Raw genomic sequence first — 19,058 nt, 5'->3', positions numbered from 1 at the left:
TCTACATTCTACCTTGGTGAGTAGCGTCTGGGGTCTTAAAAGCCTGTGAGCAGCCATCTAAGATACTCCACTGGTCTCACTCCTTTGGGAACAAGGGAGAATGAAGAAAACAAGCTTCAAGGGAAAGATCAGTCCAAAGGACTAATGGACCACAATTACCACGGCCTCCACCAGACTGAGTCCAGTACAACTAGATGGTGCCTGGCTACCACCACTGACTGCTCTGACAGGGATCGTAACAGAGCGTCCTGGACAGAGCTGGAGAAAAATGTAGAACAAAATTCTAACTCACAAAAAAACAGACCAGATTTACTGGCCTGACGGAGACTGGAGAAACACCTAGACTATGGCCCCAAGACACCCTTTTAGTTCAGTAATGAAGTCACTTCTGAGGTTCACTGTTCAGCCAAAGATTAGACAGCCCCGTAAAACAAAACAAGACTAATGGGGCACCACAGTCCAGGGACAAGGGCTAGAAGGCAGGAGGAGACAGGAAAGCAGGTAATAGCGAAACCATGGTTGAGAAGGGACAGTGTTGACATGTCGTGGGGTTAACCATTGTCATAAAACAATATGTGTACCAATTGTTTAATGAGAAACTATTTGTTCTGTAAACCTTCATCTAAAGTACAATTAAAAAAAAATTACAAGGCCTCAAAGAAGCTTGACAATTGTCATTTTCCAAAGTGATGATTTTAGCATTTATGGCCGATTTGCTCAACTGCTAACTGAAAGGCCAGTGGTTCCTACTCGCTAGCTGCTCTGCGGGAGAAAGATGTAGCAGTCTGCTTTACTAAAAATTGCAGCCTAGGAAAACACTATGGGGCAGTTCTACTCAGTCCTATAGGGTCACCCTGAGGGCCCATTCACAAAGTTTTGTAAGAAATAACTAATAGATTATAATTAAGCTTTCTATACAAAAGTTAAAAATAAATTACCTGGGTATATATTTTAAAATATATTTGAGTTTATATTTTTTATTGTATAGTTTTACCTGCAAAATTATGGCAGTGTGTTCATCAACTGTCACCACGACATAATGCTCTATACCTCCAAAGAGTTTCAGTGACTCACTGCAGCTTCTCTCCACTAGTGTGATATTATAGCTATAAAATACAATATTCTTAGGTGAAATAATGAAATTGCTAAGAAATATTCTTCAAGAAAAGCTGTATTGTCCTCTTGCCTATTAAATTATTTGTATTACTGTGTTTTTTCTTTCATACATGAACTTATTCTACTTTATAAATTTCAGGAATAAAATTATGACTTATTCAACATATAAAACAGATTATTTCAGATATGTATTACTAAATATTACTGCACAAATTACAATTACAAATGTCTTGACCAATTTATTCCAGCTCTTTAATAATTTATGAAATATAAACATTCTGTTATGAAACTAAAAAATTTTGCATACAGCAGAATTTTCTTTTCCCTTAAAATTAGCCAACACTTTAACTATTTTTATAAGCTCATAATTTTTTGTGAATGCCCTAAAGTCTTAAGATATAAAAACAAAAGCACGCAAAATAGATCTGCATTTTAACACCTAGATCACAGCAAAATTATCCTTCTTTGATATGCAGCCTGATGTCCAACATTCCTGTGACAACTTGTGAGCTATGGTAAAATGTTTTATGATTTAAAAATTTTCAGTGTTTGTATAACCTTACAACTGAAAGTTTAAAACTTGAGAATTCACTTAGAACTTCAAAGTCCTGTTTCCCAGCCAGATTTAATGTCCTCTGAACAAGAATCCAGAAGCCCTGGTAGCGCAGTGGTTAAGAGCTCGGCTGCTAACCAAAAGGTCCGCAGTTCTAATCCACCAGCTGCTCCTTGGAAACCCTGTGGGGCACTTCTACTCTGTCCTCTAGGGTTGCTATGAGTCAGAATAGACTCAACAGCAATGGGTATAAACAACAATCTACCACTTGTCTGTCAGTTGTTGTACTGCGGCAATTTGTGTGTTGCTGTGATGATGAAAGCTATGCCACTAGTATTTCAAATAGCAACAAGGTTACCCATGGTGGACAGGTTTCAGCAGAGCTTCCAGACTAGAAAGAAGGACCTGGTGATATACTTCTGAAAAACAATTAGCCACTGAAAAAGAAAACATTATGCATAGCAGCAGAATATTATCTGATATAGTGCTGGAAGATGAACCCCTCAGGTTGGAAGACACTCGAAATACGACTAAGAACACTGTCTTCTCAAAGTAGAACCAAAAAGCAAACCCAGTGCTGTCAAGTCGATTCCGATGACCTAAATGATGTGGATGAAGTAAAACTTACGGGAACTTCATCTGCTGATATGGCATGATTCAAAATGAGAAGAAATAGCTGCAAACATCCATTAGTAATCAGAATGTGGAATGTACGAAGTATGAATCAAGGAAAACTGGAAGTTGTCAAAAATGAAATGGAACACTTGAAGATCAATATCTTAGGAATTAGAGAGCTGAAATGTACTGGTATCGGCCATTTTGAATCAGATAATCATATTGTCTACTATGCTGGGAATGACAGATTGAAGAGAAACGGCATCACATTTATCATCAAAAAGAAACGTTTCAAGATCTGTCCTGAAGTACGATGCTGTTGGTGATAGGATAATATCCATATTTCTACAAGGAAGATCAGTTAATAATACGACTGTTATTCAAATTTATGCACCAGCCACTAATGCCGAAGATGAAGAAATTGAAGATTTTTTTCTCAACTTCTACAGTCTGAAATTAATCAAACACGCAATCAAAATGCATTGATAATTACTGGTGGTTGGAATGCGAAGGTTGGAAACAAAGAAGGATCGGTCGTTGGAAAATATGGCCTTGGTGACAGAAATGATGGCAGAGATTCCATGATAGAATTTTGCAATACCAGTGACTTATTCACCGCAAATACCTTTTTTCAATAACATGAACGGTGACTATACATGCGAATACGCAGATGACACAACCTTGCTTGCTGAAAGTGAAGAGGACTTGACGCACTTATTGATGAAGAGCAAAGACTACAGTCTCCAGTATGGATTATGCCTCAACATAAAGAAAACAAAAATCCTCACAATTGGACCAATAAACAACATCATGATAAATGGAAAAAATACTGAAGTTGTCAAGGACTTCATTTTACTTGGGTCCACAATCAATACCCATGGAAGCAGCACCAAGAAATCAAATGACTCATTGCATTGGGCAAATCTGTTGCAAGAGACCTCTTTAAAGTGTTAAAAAGCAAAGATGTCACCTTGAAGACTAAGGTGCACCTGACCCAAGCCATGGTGTTTTCAATTGCCTCATAGTCATGTGAAAGCTGGACAATGAATAAGGAAGATGGAAGAAGAACTGACACCTTTGAATTATGGTGTTGGTACACAATATTGAATACACCATGGACTGCCAAAAGAATGAACAAATCTGTCTTGGAAAAAATACAGCCAGAATGCTCCTTAGAAGCAAGGATGGCAAGACTTCGTCTCACTTACTTTGGACATGTTATCAGGAGGGATCAGTCCCTGGAGAAGGACATCATGCTTGGTAAAGTAAAGTGTCAGCAAAAAAGAGGAAGACCCTCAGTAAGATGGACTGACACAGTGGCTGCAACAACGGTCTCAAGCATAACAACGATTATGAGGATGGCACAGGACCGGGCAGTGTTTCGTTCTGTTGTGCATAGGGTCAATATGAGTCGGAATTGACTCGGCACCTAACAACACCAACAATACATGGGGACCTCACCAAATGGAATACACAGGAATCAAATTGACAATATCCGTAGAAAGAGATGATGGAGAAACTCAATATTATCACTCAGAACAAGGTCAAGGGCTGACTGCAGAAAAGACCATCAATCACTCCTGTGCAAGTGCAAGATGAAGATGAAGAAAATTAAAACAAGTCCACAAGAACCAAAGTACAACCTTGAATATATACCACCTCAATTTAGAGACCATCTCAAGAATAGATTTGACGCACTGAACACAAATTGCTGAAGACCAGACAAGTTGTGGGATGACATCAAGGACATCATACATGAAGAAAGCAATAAGTCATTAAAAAGAAGGAAAAGACCAAAATGGATGTCAGAAGAGACTCTGAAACTTGCTCTTGAATGTAGAGCAGCTAAAGCAAATGGAAGAAATAAAGAAGTAAAAGAGTTGAACAGAAGATTTCAAAGGGCAGTTCAAGAAGACAAAATAAAATGTTATAATGATATGTGCAAAGACCTGGAGTTAGAAAACCAAAAGGGAAGAACACACTCAGCATTTCTTAAGCTGAAAGATCTGAGGAAAAATCAAAGCCTCGAGTTGTAATATCGAAGGATTCTATGGACTAAATATTGAACAATGCAGGAAGCCTCAAAATAAGATGGAAGGAATATGCAGAATTACTCTACCAAAAATAATTGGTCAATGTTCAGCCATTTCAGGAGGCAGCATATGATCAAGAACCAATGGAACTTATCTTAGTTATCTACTGCTGGTAAAACAGAAATACCACAAGTGAATGACTTTAACAAACAGAAATTTAGTCTCTCACAGTCTAGCAGGCTAGATATCTGAATTCAGGGTGCCAGCTCCAGAGGAAGACTTTCTCTTTGTGTCTGCTCTGGAGGAAGGTCCTTGTCATCAATTTCCCCCATCTAGGAGTGTCTCAGTTTAGGGACCCCAGGTCCAATGAATGCACTATAAGAGATTGACTTAAAACACACCCTAATCTTGTAGATTGAGTCCTGCCTCATTAACATAACTGCCTCCAATCCTGCCTCATTAACATCATAGAGGTAGGACATACAACACATTGGAAAATCACATCGGATGACAAAATGGTGGACAGTCACACAATACTGAAGATCATGGCCTAGCCAAGTTGATAGATATTTTGGGGGGACACAATTCAATCCATGATAGTACTGAAGGAAGAAGGCTCCAGGTATTGACTAGAATAACAATTGAGATGTTTCACCAAACAGATGCAATGCTTGAAGTGCTCACTCATCTTTGCCAAGAAATTTGGAAGACAGCTACCTGGCCAACCAACTGGAAGAGATCCATATACATACTCATTCCAAAGAAAGGTGACCCAACAGAATGTGGAAAATTATCGAACAATATCGTAAGTAAAATTTTGCTGAAGATAATTCAAACACGGTTGCAGCAGTAATTTGACAGGGAACTGCCAGGAATTCAAGCTGGATTCAGAAGACAATGTGGAAAGAGGGATATCATTGCTGATGTCAGATGGATTTTGGCTGTAAGTATAGAATACCAGAAAGATGTTTACCTGTGTTTTATTGACTATGCAAAGGCATTCGACTGTGTGGATCACAACAAATTATGAATAACATTGCAAAAAATGGGAATTCTAGAACACTTAATTGTGCTTATACATAGACCAAGTCCCAAGTCCCAGTTGTTCGAACAGAACAAGGGAATACTGCACGGTTTAAAATCAGGAAAGGTGTGTGTCAGGGTTGTATCCTTTCACCATACTTATTCAATCTGTATTCTGAGCAAATAATCCAAGAAGCTGGACGAAGAAGAACACAGCATCAGGATTGGAGGAAGACTCATTAACAACTTGTGATATGCAAATGATACAACCTTGCTTGCTGAAAGGGAAGACTTGAAGTACTTACTGATCAAGATCAAGGACTACAGCCTTCAGTATGGATTAGACCTCAACATAAAGAAAACAAAAATCCTCACAACTGGACCAATAAGCAACATCATGATAAGAGGAGGAAATACTGAAGTTGTCAAGGATTTCATTTTGCTTGGATCCACAATCAACACCCACGGAAACAGCAGTCAAGAAATCAAACGACGTCTTGCATTGGGCATATCTGCCGCAAAAGACCTCTTCAAAGTGTTAAAAAGCAAAGATGCTACTTTGAGGAATAAAGTGCACCTGATCCAAGCGTGGTGTTTTCAATCGCCTCATATACATGTGAAAGCTGGACAATGAATAAGGAAGACAGAAGAACGTCTTGGAAGAAGTATAGCCAGAATGCTCCTTAGAAGCGAGGATGGTGAGACTTTGTCTCACATACTTGGGACATGTTATCAGAAGGGACGAGTCCCTGGAGAAGGACATCATGCTCGGTAAAAGAGGGTCAGTGAAAAAAAGGAAGACCCTCAACGAGATGGACTGACACAGTGTTTCAACAATGAGCTCAAACATAGCAACAACTGAGGATGGTGCAGGACTGGACGTTTCGTTCTATTGTACCTGGGGTCGCTATGAGTCAGAAGCGACTCGACAGCACCTAACAACAAACAACAACAAAACAAGAATACTCATTTTCAATATTGCCAGTGACCTGATGAAGTGAATACATAATCTGAAGGAAAAACCTATGTAAAATGCTCATCTTGCTGATAACAAAAGAAATGCAAACGAAATACAAATTTAAACAGTAATGAAATATCATTTATCATTATTGTTTGTAAAATTGCTAAATATTATTTAAAAAGTAATATTTAATAATTATGAAGGTGTACTATAGGGAGAGGTGAAAATTGACATAAACTGTCTAGAAAACTATTCTTAAAGTATAATCCCCAACTTGAATCAGAGAGAAATACTGCCACATATATAGCAAAATATTATCCTATGGGATATATATATCTTTGCTAAAGTTGTAAAATCAGTAACTTACTTGGATTCTAGCAGCTGAAGAATTTCTGGAGTATTAAGAAGTCCTTCAGATGCAAAAAACACATATGGAATTTGAATTTCCAAAAGAAAACCACTAAATCTATCCAGCAAGCTGCTTCCTAAATAAGACAAAATTTATAAATATTTAATTTCTTCTTATCCCTCAGCTTTTTCTTTTCTTTTCTTTTCTTTTTTTTTACTAAATATGAGAATAATAGGTGTATGTTCATGGTGTAGTATAAAAATAGGACCTATTCATCATGGAAAAAAAACCCAAAAATCAGAAGAAAGGTCTGAAGAATAAAAATCCTGTTATCCTAAAAAAAACAAAACCAAAAACCTGTTGCCGTCGACTTGATTCCTACTCATAGCGACCCTATAGACCCTATAGGACAGAGTAGAACTGCCCCATAGGGTTTACAAGGAGCAGCTGGTGGATTCAAACTGCTGACTTTTTGGTTAGCAGCCAAACTCTTAACCACTGAACCACTAGGGCTCCCATGTTATTCTACTACTTGGAAATAAAAGAGCTTAGTATATACTTCCAGACTTTTTTCTACGTATCTGCTTGCCTATACTTACACATACACACTTACTTAAAGAAAAAAGAAAAAAAAAAAAAAAAAAGAGAATCACACTCTACCTGAAAAGTTAATACCTTCCTTATTCACCTAAGTATATACTGGATATTTGCTGTGTAATAGATACCGATTTATATCAAAATTTTAAATTATGCACAGTAATCCATAGAGAGAGCATTTTAGACAGCAATAGGACAAGAATAAATACCTCAATTGAAAAATGGGCAAATGACATAAGTAGGCAATTTACAAAAGAATGGCTATACAAAATCAATTCACATTTGAAAATATAGATAATCAAAGATATGCAAATTAATACAACTATAAAATATTTTCTGCCTATAACTTTGTCAAAGATTTAAAAGATTAATAATACCTACCTAGCTGGAATTGACTCAACGCCAACAAGTTTGGTGTTTTTTTTTTTTTTTAATAGTAAAGATGGAGCCCTGGTGGTGCAGTAGTTAAGAGCTCAGCTGCTAAGCAAAAGCTCAGGTGTTCAAAGCCACCAGCTGCTCCTTGGAAACCTTATGGGGCAGTTCTACTCTGTCCTATAGGGTTGCTATAGGGTGGCTATGATAGGGTCGCTATGATTCGGAATCAACTCAAGGGCAACAGGTTTGGTTTATAGTAAGGATATGGGGAAAAGGATACTCTCACACTTTTTGCATACATATAAATTAGGACAGCATTTCTGGTAGACTATTTGGCAATATTCTTTAAATTTAAAATGTGAGTATATAATTGACCCAGCAATTCATTCTCTTCTTGAAATTTGTACTTCTTAGAACAAGGACATATAGTGAAAAATTTTAAATACCCCCAAATAGAGAATTGGTTGAATAAGTTCATCTTTGAGAGGATGGAAGAAGCCTCTAAATACAAACTAGAATACTTCTTATCTTTTATATATAATTTTATTTATTTTGCTGTTGTTGAGAACATACACAGCAAAACAAACACCAGTTCAATAGTTTCTACATGTACCATTTAGTGACATTGATTACATTCTTTGAGCTGTGTAACCATTCTCACCCTCCTTTTTGAGTAGTTCCTCTCCCAATAACATAAATTCACTACTCTCTAAGGTTCCTACCTAATCTTTCGAGCTGCTGCTGTCAATTTGATCCCATATAGATAGTTCTTAAAGAAGCATAATATTCAAGGCAGACATTTTTTACTAGTTAATCTGGGATATCAAATACTTATCTTTTATCCTTTCTTGGGCTCATTTTTTCAATTATTTAATTAATTTAACATTCAATTCTACATATCAGAGATTCCAAATAATTATGGTGACTGATTTTCAGAATTGAGTTGGAATGTCTCCGAATCTATTCAGACTTCCCATTCATACCTGAGGCAGACAGGAAGTAACTTATGGAAAGTACTGAAGGAGAGATGAACTGGAACTAAAGATGTATGGGCTTTTTTATTTAATGAACCTGAGGATTCGTAACCTTCATCGTGTGAAGTGCTTATGAGAAATACAAAGAAACCAAATGATATATGAGGTGGTTTTAGACTCCTTTTTAAGTATTTGTGGATAATTTTTTGATGCATATTAAAATTTTTCTGAATTAGTCAACATAATTTTTTCTGAAAACCATAAATACTATTGCAGAAAATGATTAGATTAAGATTGGATATAATTGTAATAAAATTGTGCTATTATAAGTAAAACTTAGAAATTACGACAAGGGATGATGGCAAATATAATTAGTAAAGCTCACTAACACCTCAGGAAAGTGAGGTAGGAGATACTTAAAGGACTTGCCCGAGGTCACACAGTTAAAGGTGGGTCTAAAGATTAGACTCAAGTCTTCTAATGCCATAGCTTATATTCTTTTCATAGATAACAAGCAGAAAACAGAAAATTTTCATTCTAATGAGCAAAAAAGGATGTGGTTCATATTCTTACTCTTTAAAACTGTGTCTGGAAGAATCGTTTTAAAGGCCATATAAGGAATATTCAGCTTCTCACAGTGTTTTGTCCAACAGGAGTTTTCTGCATAATTGTATTCCACCACAAATGAGAAACTATTCCACGGGAAATCTGCTCCAATATATTGATTATGTACAACTACACAGGAACAGGTACTGAAGACAAAAGAAAGCCAAGAAAATGGAACGATATTTGTGTTGTTATTTACTTGGAGGGCTAAATGATGACTGTTTCTGGCTATTCTACTCTTCTCTCATCTAGGCCTCTCATCTTGGAAAGGCACTGGTATATTTTCTATTGATTTGCTCTCCAATTGTATTTATCTCTTTTTATCTTTCTTTTTGATGATCATATATATATATACATATATATATTTAAAGTCAGTATATAAAAAACTGTGTGGACTATTTTACATCCTCAAATGCAAGGGATCTTAATTTTATTACCTGAGTACTATTAATAACAATCTCATTTTCATATAAATGTAAGGTTTTAATCTTTGAGATCTATATAAGAGAATAGTATCTGACAACTCTGAAATGAGGTTATTTTTTCTCAATAGGCTTCATAAGTGATTTCACAACAACAAAAAGATGGACACTTAAATATCATAAGTTTAGTTTTCTCATCTTCAAATTTCATGTAACATAGCACCTACTGTAATTAAAATTCTCCATTACTGCTTTCTATCTAGGGCAATATAAAATTTAAAAATTATTTATGTCCAACTTTTATGGGCTTCTATTTGTTTACATCTTCTCTTTTTATTATTTGGATCCTAATATAAGAAAATGATAATTTATTTACATAAAATAAAACAAAATAAAGATATTTTCAGATAAGTCAACACTAACTTTATCATTAGCAGGCCCTCATGGAAAGACTTTCTAAAGAATGTAGTTCAGGAAGAAGGAGAACCCAGCAGAATGGAAGGAGATGTAAAAAAGAATGCTGAGCAAAGAAACTAGTAAATACAAGAGTAAGTAAAAGAGGCATTTCCTGTAGTAAGTAATAATAACAATAATAAATGATAAATTGGGGATACAAAAACAAGACAGAACTAAAATTCTGGACAACAATAATATGTAATACACACGAATGATCTCAGTTAAAGTGTTCTATATAAAGCATTTTTCAAGAAGAGGGTAGAGACATTGATTAATCTCAGATTTTGTTAAACTTTTTAAGTTAAATTCTAGAAGAGAAATTTTGCTTTTTCCTGTGGAACTGGTATGTTTGCTCCTCATAGATGAAGAAATACTTTTTTACCCATTTAAAACGCCTTTAGATTTCAGGGAACCTTTTCTTTCATTTGAATAAAGGACAGTCAATGTTAAACCTGTTGGAAAAAAAAAGAGTAATACAAAAAAGTTTTTTCAGTGTTCTTATCCATATATACTTTTTTTGATGTGTCATATACTTCAATACCATAAAAATGAATTAAAAGTATGTGAACAAGGAAACTGCTTAGAATACAGTTTGCTGGATAAAGATATATTGCTAAACTGGGATATCAAAAAGTTAAAATCATAAGCAATATTCCTGGAGTGGGTGTGTGTATGGAGAACATGGACATTCTCAATTTATTATATGAAATAATAAAATGGATCAAAACTTAATTTTAAAGTAATCAAATTTAAACGCTCATCAACTCTGTGCAGATAATTTTATTTTGCTAAAAACTGTGGTGGATTTTACTCTTTTCTTCAGCCAAAAATTTAAGTACATAACTAAACAGCAAGAGACTGAATTTTAATGTGCTATGAGTGCTTTTTTTTTTTTATAAGAAGCAGAAGACTTATTGGACACTATCTGTTTAGATTCACTCCTGTTTTTAAATTATAATTTATATTTCTTACTTTACTTATCCCACATATACAGTTTATTTTTGGTAGACATCATTGATTTAAGAAGAGCTAATTCTAGTTCAAATAAATTGTACACTCTATTACTTTATTTTACAAACTGTAAGGTTGACAAAGGTGTGATGTAATAATGAAGAGAAATGCTTAATAATTTCATGTTTACTTTACTTGACAGGTTTAAATCCTGACACCCTCACTTACTACCTATAAGCTTTGGCATGCCACATCACCTTTATGAAGTTTTGTTTCTTTATTTGTGACTGACTTAATAAAACCTCTTCATAGAGGTGCTGTATGTAAGTAGCCAGCATTATTTAGCAGCTAGTAGGCAATCAATAAAAAGTGTTCAATTATTAATAATAACAAATATATATACATTATAGTATATTTATATTGCAAACTTATAGTTCAGATTGATTTAAAAACTGGTTATATCCCTCTGAGTTGTATACTTTTAAAGGGTGAGTTTTATGGTATATGAATTATATTTAACAAAAAAACTAGTTAGATCAATACATTTGATATGTGTAAGCATTTGTTATCAAATGAAGCATAATTTAAAACTTCCTACCGTCTATTTTGTTAAGCATTTTAATGAGTAAATGTTTTTCACCATCTGAGTCCATTCTTATTATAATCAGCACCTAATCAAAAATAAAGATTTTGTAAATACATATATCTGAATGGTTATTCTTTTCCATCGTTTAGCCACAATGACAAAATAACAAACTTAACTGGTTACATGAAACCAGTGACAACAAGATTGCAAAGTATTTGTGTTTTAAAAGATGTCAACGCTTAAACACAAAGGAATAAATTCTGGTAAGATCAAGCATCCATGAGTGAAATATTTTGGGTTAGGGCATTCTCTTAGCAGTCCTCAAGTATTCCCATATAGGTTATCCTATCAATACATAAGTTATCTCTGCCTGTATTGTTAAATTTAACCCAGATATGTTTGAATTTTTTGGAGAAAATCAATGACTTGCTGCTATATTTTCCTACTTACCATTACAGTTTTTTTTTGGCAGGGGGGTGGACAGCAAGTCAGTTCCAGTTTTAAACTTCTTACTCAATGATTTAATTTATTTTAATGACTTAAGCAAGTTACTGAAGAAACTATAAAGTTGGAGATAAAGATATAGGGGAGGATGGAGAAGAAAAAGACCATAGAAATTTGTATGCAGATTTAGTGTAAACTATTTGAAGTGCTTTTCTGGTTGAAAAAAATTTTTTTTAAAGCATTTTCTCTTATATCTTTATTAATGCAACCATAATATACTTGAGGAAAGGTGAGTAAATGATTCCAAGGCCCAAGTTCACCACTTTTTTAAAAATAGAATCATATGAGATTCTGGCTTAATATCTAAAAATAAATTGTTGTACTTCTACTATTGTCTATATGTTCATGGACTTACAAATACCAGGCAAAATCTTTGACAACTGGAGAACCAATCCGTAGAAATTTGTGTATAATCAAAATTAAAGTACTTTTTAATTCAAGACATATGAATAAGATGCAAATCATCTTATCTGTTGGTCTGATTCTCTTCCATTAACTTACTTAAGGAGAAAACTGTCAACAGGCCAAATAATACAGACTATTTCATAATTTCAAAGTTAAATGCAAAAATATTATATACAATTCTTATTTAAACTGATTATTTTATCTGCTTTATTCTAAAAGTTAACCTTAATTTGCTGTTGAATTTGCATCCAACTTAGTATCTGACATTGCAATTCTTGTATCTTGTAGTTGGTTTCAGGATTTTTTTTTCTAGTAAAATGTACAATCTCCAGCTGTCTCCAAATGTCATCCAAATAGGAGCCTAAAATGCTTTTGTAGACATCTTTTGCATTTGACAAATATCCTGTTAAAAACAGAAGTATAAAGAAAAAATGTCTTTTTGTCCTTTGGGAAACTCCATGGTAAAACACTGAAAGGAAATATGAGTCAAGATAAAGAAAGTTAAAATTTCCTTCAATCCTTTTCTGATTTTAATCCAATATATCAACTAACAAAAACCTTAAAATTGAGTGAAACTGAAAAATATGTACCAAATGTCTCTTTTAAGCTACATAACCCCAATATTCTGGATATATTCTATATATTCTCTGAATACATCCTAGTTTTTCCTGCCTTTATGGCTTACAGAAGAACCCTGGTGGTGTAATGGTTAAGTGCTCAGCTGCCAACCAAAAAGTCGGTGATTCAAGCCCACCAGCGGCTCCTCAGGAGAAAAAACTAGCTGTTTGCTACTGTAAAAATTATAGCCATGGAAATGCTATGGGGCAGTTCTGTTCTGTCCTATAGGGTCACTGTGAGTCAGAATCGACTCTACGGCACACAATAACAACATTGCTTATTGAATGCTATTGCATTCTTCCTAAATCCCAGGACCAATACTTATATGCTAGTTTTGTTAAAATGACATTTCACTGGAATTTTCCTGGTATTTTATCTGTATAACTTTCATCCAGTGTAATAATGTGTACCTGATTTCTGGTTATTTATGTATATGACTTATCAACCTCACTAGTCTATAAGCTTTCAGGATTGGATCTATGATATTTAGACATATTAATTTGTATAAATCTGCTAAAACAGTAGTGCCTAAATTCAGACTCACTAAGGGCAATTTTTAAACAGATTTTTGAGACCCATCCTTGAAGATTCATATTCAGTAAATCTAGATCGGGTCCCAGGGATTTCTGTCTAAAAAGCTCTCTAGGTGATTCTGCTGCAGAGTGAGCTGTGTAAATAACTTCAGTAGAGCACCTGGTATAGTAACTTATGTAGATCAGATGTTCAATGAATATTTGGGTAATAAAAGAAATAATAAATTTAAAATGTTTAACATTAAAGTTCACATACTTTATGTTTAATGTGCATATTAAACTCTAATTTTATATTAGTACCGTTAGACTGATGGGCAATTTAGTAATTGTCTTACATTGTTTCTGCCTCCTATTCTCCAAACTTCCAATGATTGTCTGTACTGCTACCAGATTTAACCTTCTAAAAGACAAATCTAACCCAGCAGCATCATTGTTTCGATGGCTCCTTGTCATCTACGGGATAAAACTCAAATTTTTTCTGTGTAGCTTAAAATGCTCTTCATGATTTGGCTCTTGCTTACTTCTCCAGGCTTAAATCGTCTTACTTTCCACATTGTATTCTTCAGTCTAGCCAAATGGAACTATCTGCAGCACCCTCAAGTGGGCCATTCCTCCAGGCTCTTAATTCTATCTAGAATACCCTTTATACTTTGTCTACTTGACAGACTCCTACTTATTATTATTTTTAATATTCAGCCTAAGGGTAGCAGTCTCCATCCTTTGTGCCACTACTGTGTATCTCTACTATACTACCCATTACACTATACTGAATTTATTTCTGGATTAAATCCAGAGGGGAATGCTACACCTTAACCTCTATACCTTGCTATTGAGGGGGCCACAGCAAACTGGAAGCTAGGAGAAAATATAGATACTTGGGAGGGAGCAGGGCAGGCAGCCAGATCCCCACAGACCTTTGTTCCCCTACCATTATAGAGACAGAAGGAAAGGAGGACAACCTAAAATGCCCCTTGATTTCAAGAGGTATAGAGGAGTGAGGGCATCTCTGGTGGTGCAGTGGTTAAATGCTTGGCTTGCTAACTGAAAGGTAAGCGGTTTGAACCCACCAGCCACTCCACGGGAGAAAGATGTGCCAGTCTGCTTCCATAAAGATTACAGCTTTGGAAACCCTGTGGGGTAGTTCTACTCTGTCCTATAGGGTCTCTATGACTCGGAACTGACTTGACAATGAATTTGGTTTTTGGTTTAGAGGAGAGAGAAAGCTCTCCACTAAAAATGTCCAAGGCAGTTATGTGATTCATATAGCTTGCTACCTAAAGTTTGAGAAGTTAATTTCCCATCAAAGGTTTTACTTTTATAGTGTTCTTCAAGGTACCTAGATAGTAATGTCAAAGTATGATTTAGTCAATGTATTTCTTTGAGGAGCAAAACCAATTCAGTCCAAGTATATAGCTCTCAATGGTCTCACTTAATTCTAGGGTAAATTGTAGAGTGCTTAAAGGTGAACATATTTCAAGCAATCCTCCATAAATATTATTTCTCTAATCTAAGGCTTTGATAAGAATTGAGCAGCAGTGAGTCATATTTGTATTCTCTCTACAGCACTAGGAGCTCAGTCTCTACTTTGATATTCTGTCTTAAAATTATGTTTTAATAGTGAGCTCAGATGTTGGGGAGACTGATAATCTTTTATGAAAGCTGAGAAATATAATGAAGACAGGTACTAAACAGAAGGTCATATGACACTACACCTTTATACTACTTCCAGGTACTATAAACTAGGACTATAGTTCCAATCCTTTCTTGTCTGGGGATGGAGAAAAGATAAGCTGGTCCAGCATCAACACCCAAGTGGTTTAACTGGAGAAGAATGGAAAAGCACTATATTGGGCTTTCTAAAGGTAGCTGTAACTTAGTTATAATACCTGGCTTCAAATGAATGTCTGGGTTATAGATCAGAGAAAATTTATTTTTACTTTATATATGAAATAGGTTCCAGAAATTCTAAATTATAAAACATAATCCTGTGAGAATATCCAATTACCAAACAAGTCTAAATAATCCTGCAGTTAGGGGCCTAAAGCAGTAATGTAGTAAGATAAATATGTAAATGACTTTGATAGTTTAGAAAAAACATCCGAAGTGTTCAAAATTTCCAATATGTTCAAAAGAGTTGGTTTTTTAATTACTCAAGTAATTCATATTCTAATTTATCCACTAAACTAAACTAAACAAAAAAAAAGAAATTTCAAAAGATCTTACTACTTATAATTTAATTATATTTTATCTAGCAAAGATTCATAGCCACAAACATTTGATAAGCCCCCAAAATGTATACGGCAAAATGTCACCTCTTACATTTAAAAGTAGTGCATGATGTATAGAAACCAAAGTTTATCAGTGATTACCAGGAGAGGGAGAGATGGAGAAAGGGGGAATCATTGTTTGGGAAGCAGTGGGAAATTTGGCAACGATTATGGGTAATGGTTGCATAACATGATTAATGTAATTGATACCACTAAACTGAACACCAGAAAAATGTTGAATTGACAAATGTTGCATTATATATATTTTTACAACAACAAATGAATACAATTAATGTATAAAGTAGTGTATAATAATGATTACTAATCAAATCTGCTTAAGGCCATTAGGACACTGTAATTCAGGCCTATATTAGAGATAAAATCTGTTTTTCCAGGTGATGACAGTTGTTAAAGACATTTATTTTTATGCATGTAATCAGAACAAAATATATATTACATTATAATTATGTCAAAATGTATATAATGTTTAGTGCAGTAGAAGTAAAAGAAGGTTACTAATTTTTTATAAGGTGCTCCTTTTTCAGAAAAATAAACCTTATTTTAGATGAAATATTTCAATAGGGAAACAAACAAACAAACAAAAAACCGGAAATACAAATTTTCCCACCAACCCAATGCTGTGTCCAAGCTACACGTTAAAAGGACATCTCTAACTGTTACCAGTAGGTGTAAGAGAGCAGCATGCTTGAACGTCATTTCTCTTTCATCATTTGTACCTAAGTAAGCAAAAACATATTTAAAAACAGAGTATATTAGTATATATGCATCATAATGCTAAATAATACTGTTGTTGTTGTTAGGTGCCGTCAAGTCGGTTCCGACTCATAGCGACCCTATAGGACAGAATAGAACTGCCCCAGGGGGCTTCCAAGGAGCAGCTGGTGGATTTGACTGCCTACCTTTTGGTTAGCAGCCGAGCTCTTAACCACTACACCACCAGGGCTCCTAAATAATAATAGCTAACACTTATTATTGAGTGCTTTCTTATGTGCCATGCTGAACATAAGCTGATTATTTCACTGAATCCATACAACAACCCTATAAGGCAAGTTTATTATCATTTTTTATTTTGTGGATGAGTAAATAGTCTTAACAAGGTTAAGTAACTGCAGGTCAATTAGTAAATAAATGGTGGAGCTGGCATTTAAACCTGTACAGCTAACCCTAGAGCTTATGCCCTGGATGCTTCCAAAGAATATCCAATTATTTCTACTCTTGGTGGAAAAAAACGTTCAATGATTCTCAGTTATGAAACAAAAAATTAAAAGTATACCTTGCCAACTGGTTAAGATAAATCATAACATAAAGCAATACCTTGAAAAGGAAATGGATACTTGGGAATATTTGTCCAATGATATGACTCAAACAGGAGATGTATTCACAGGGACAGGCCAATTGCCTAATTAGTGTGTTCTGTGTAGTTCCAGAGCTTTTTGAAGATGATAGATTTAATCTTACTACACATAAAAATGAGACAGGGCTCTAGGCCCACTGCCCCATTTAATCAGAGTAGCTCTACTTTTATATATTGGGATCCAGTTGAATATTTCTTTGAACAAAGAGTTGTGTTATAAAGTTTGAAAATTGCTGATTTAATCAATGAAGATCAAGGCAAATCGGCAGCAGGCATTTGGAATCAGCGGCAACAGGAGAATCTGTTATGGGTAGTATATCTAGCCCTTGGAAGGGCTATGGGAACAAGTCAGTCATGACCTGGACAGGATGAGAATAGACCAGAAAAACCAGATTTAGGGAACTGGAATATAAAAGTGTATGAAAAATAGAGTACAGAATAGGAAGCCCGTTGTGGGAAGTGATCTGTCTGACTTTTTTGGTCTTTTAATGTAGGTTTACTTAAACTTTACTTGTAGGTTTAGCCTTACCTCAACTCTGGGGTCAATGAAAGTGTATCAAGTATAGAAAGTATATCACTTGCTCAGGATTAAGGCAGTATTGTTCCAATTGGATACCCAAAACCATGTTCATTTCTTATCCTCCATAATACTTCAGAGATGTTGTTATTGTTAGTTGCCTTCGAGTCAGCTCTGACTCATGGCAACTTTATGTGTGAGAGAAGGAAATATTGCCCGGTCCTACACCATCCTCACAGTCTTTAGTATTTTTGAGCCCATTTTTGCAGCCATCATGGCAGTCCATCTCATGGAGGGTTTCTCTCATTTTCACTGATCCTCCACTTTACCAAACATAATGTCCTTTTCTAGCTATTGGTCTTTCCTGGTGATGTGTCCAAAGTAAGCAAGACAAAGTCTCGCCATCCTCACTTCTAAGGAGCATTCTGGCTGTACTTCATCCAAGATAGATCTGTTAGTTCTTCTGGCAGTCCACGGTATATTCAATATTCTTCAGTAGCACCACAATTTAAATTTGTCAATTCTTCTTCGATCTTCCTTTTTTATTGTCCAGCTTTCACATGCATATGAGGCGATTGAAAAGACCATGGCTTGGGTCAGGCACACTTTTAGTCAACAAAGTGACATCTTTGCTTTTTAACACTTTAAAGAGGTCTTTTGCAGCAGATTTTCCCAGTGTAATACACCGTTCGATTTCTTGATTGAAGTTGTTAAGGGTTTCTTTTATGTACCTGTGTTTTTAGATAGTTTCTATTGTTATGCCTTCAAGTTCATAATCTTTTCTTCTGTAATATGTAATCTGTCATTAATTTCATCCAGTGTATTTTTCACCTCAGACATTGTAGTTGAGTCTCTAGAAATTTGATTTGGATCTTTTTTATGGCTCTAATTGTTTTGCACATATGGAATCCAGTATAATAACAATTTTAGTGTCTTTACCTGATAATTCTATCATCTGTATCAGTCCTGGGTTTATTCTTTTTTTTTTTTTTTTTTTAAGGATTTCACTGTTTTATTTTGTAAAACTGCATTATTTTCTTGTGCATTCCAGTTTTGAGAATTTCTTAAATGACATGAAGTTATCAGCATATTTCCCAAGAACGAGAAGCTGACAACGGTTTCTCGCAAGAAGCAGAGGGACCCAGTAAGACTGATCCTGGGGAGTCACTCCTTCATCTCATCCGAAAATCAGAAAAAATACAATAATTTTTTATATTATTAT

At 35.0% G+C, this 19,058-nt stretch overlaps 1 protein-coding gene across 1 annotated transcript in view; it reads right to left on the bottom strand.

The window, feature by feature from the left end:
* SHOC1 (shortage in chiasmata 1) overlaps positions 1-19,058 on the bottom strand; it is a 92,211-nt gene that overhangs the window by 31,123 nt on the left and 42,030 nt on the right. Inside the window, 7 exon segments of the mRNA XM_004372164.2 lie at positions 995-1,106; positions 6,669-6,786; positions 9,170-9,348; positions 10,463-10,532; positions 11,630-11,702; positions 12,751-12,929; positions 16,577-16,681. Coding sequence (XP_004372221.1) covers positions 995-1,106; positions 6,669-6,786; positions 9,170-9,348; positions 10,463-10,532; positions 11,630-11,702; positions 12,751-12,929; positions 16,577-16,681 — 836 coding nt within the window.

Source organism: Trichechus manatus, unplaced genomic scaffold (assembly GCF_000243295.1).
Source record: "Trichechus manatus latirostris isolate Lorelei unplaced genomic scaffold, TriManLat1.0 scaffold00016, whole genome shotgun sequence".
Taxonomy (NCBI): Eukaryota; Metazoa; Chordata; class Mammalia; order Sirenia; family Trichechidae; genus Trichechus; species Trichechus manatus.
Note: the sequence above shows the minus strand (reverse complement) of the source record. Positions and strands in the feature narration are given on the sequence as shown.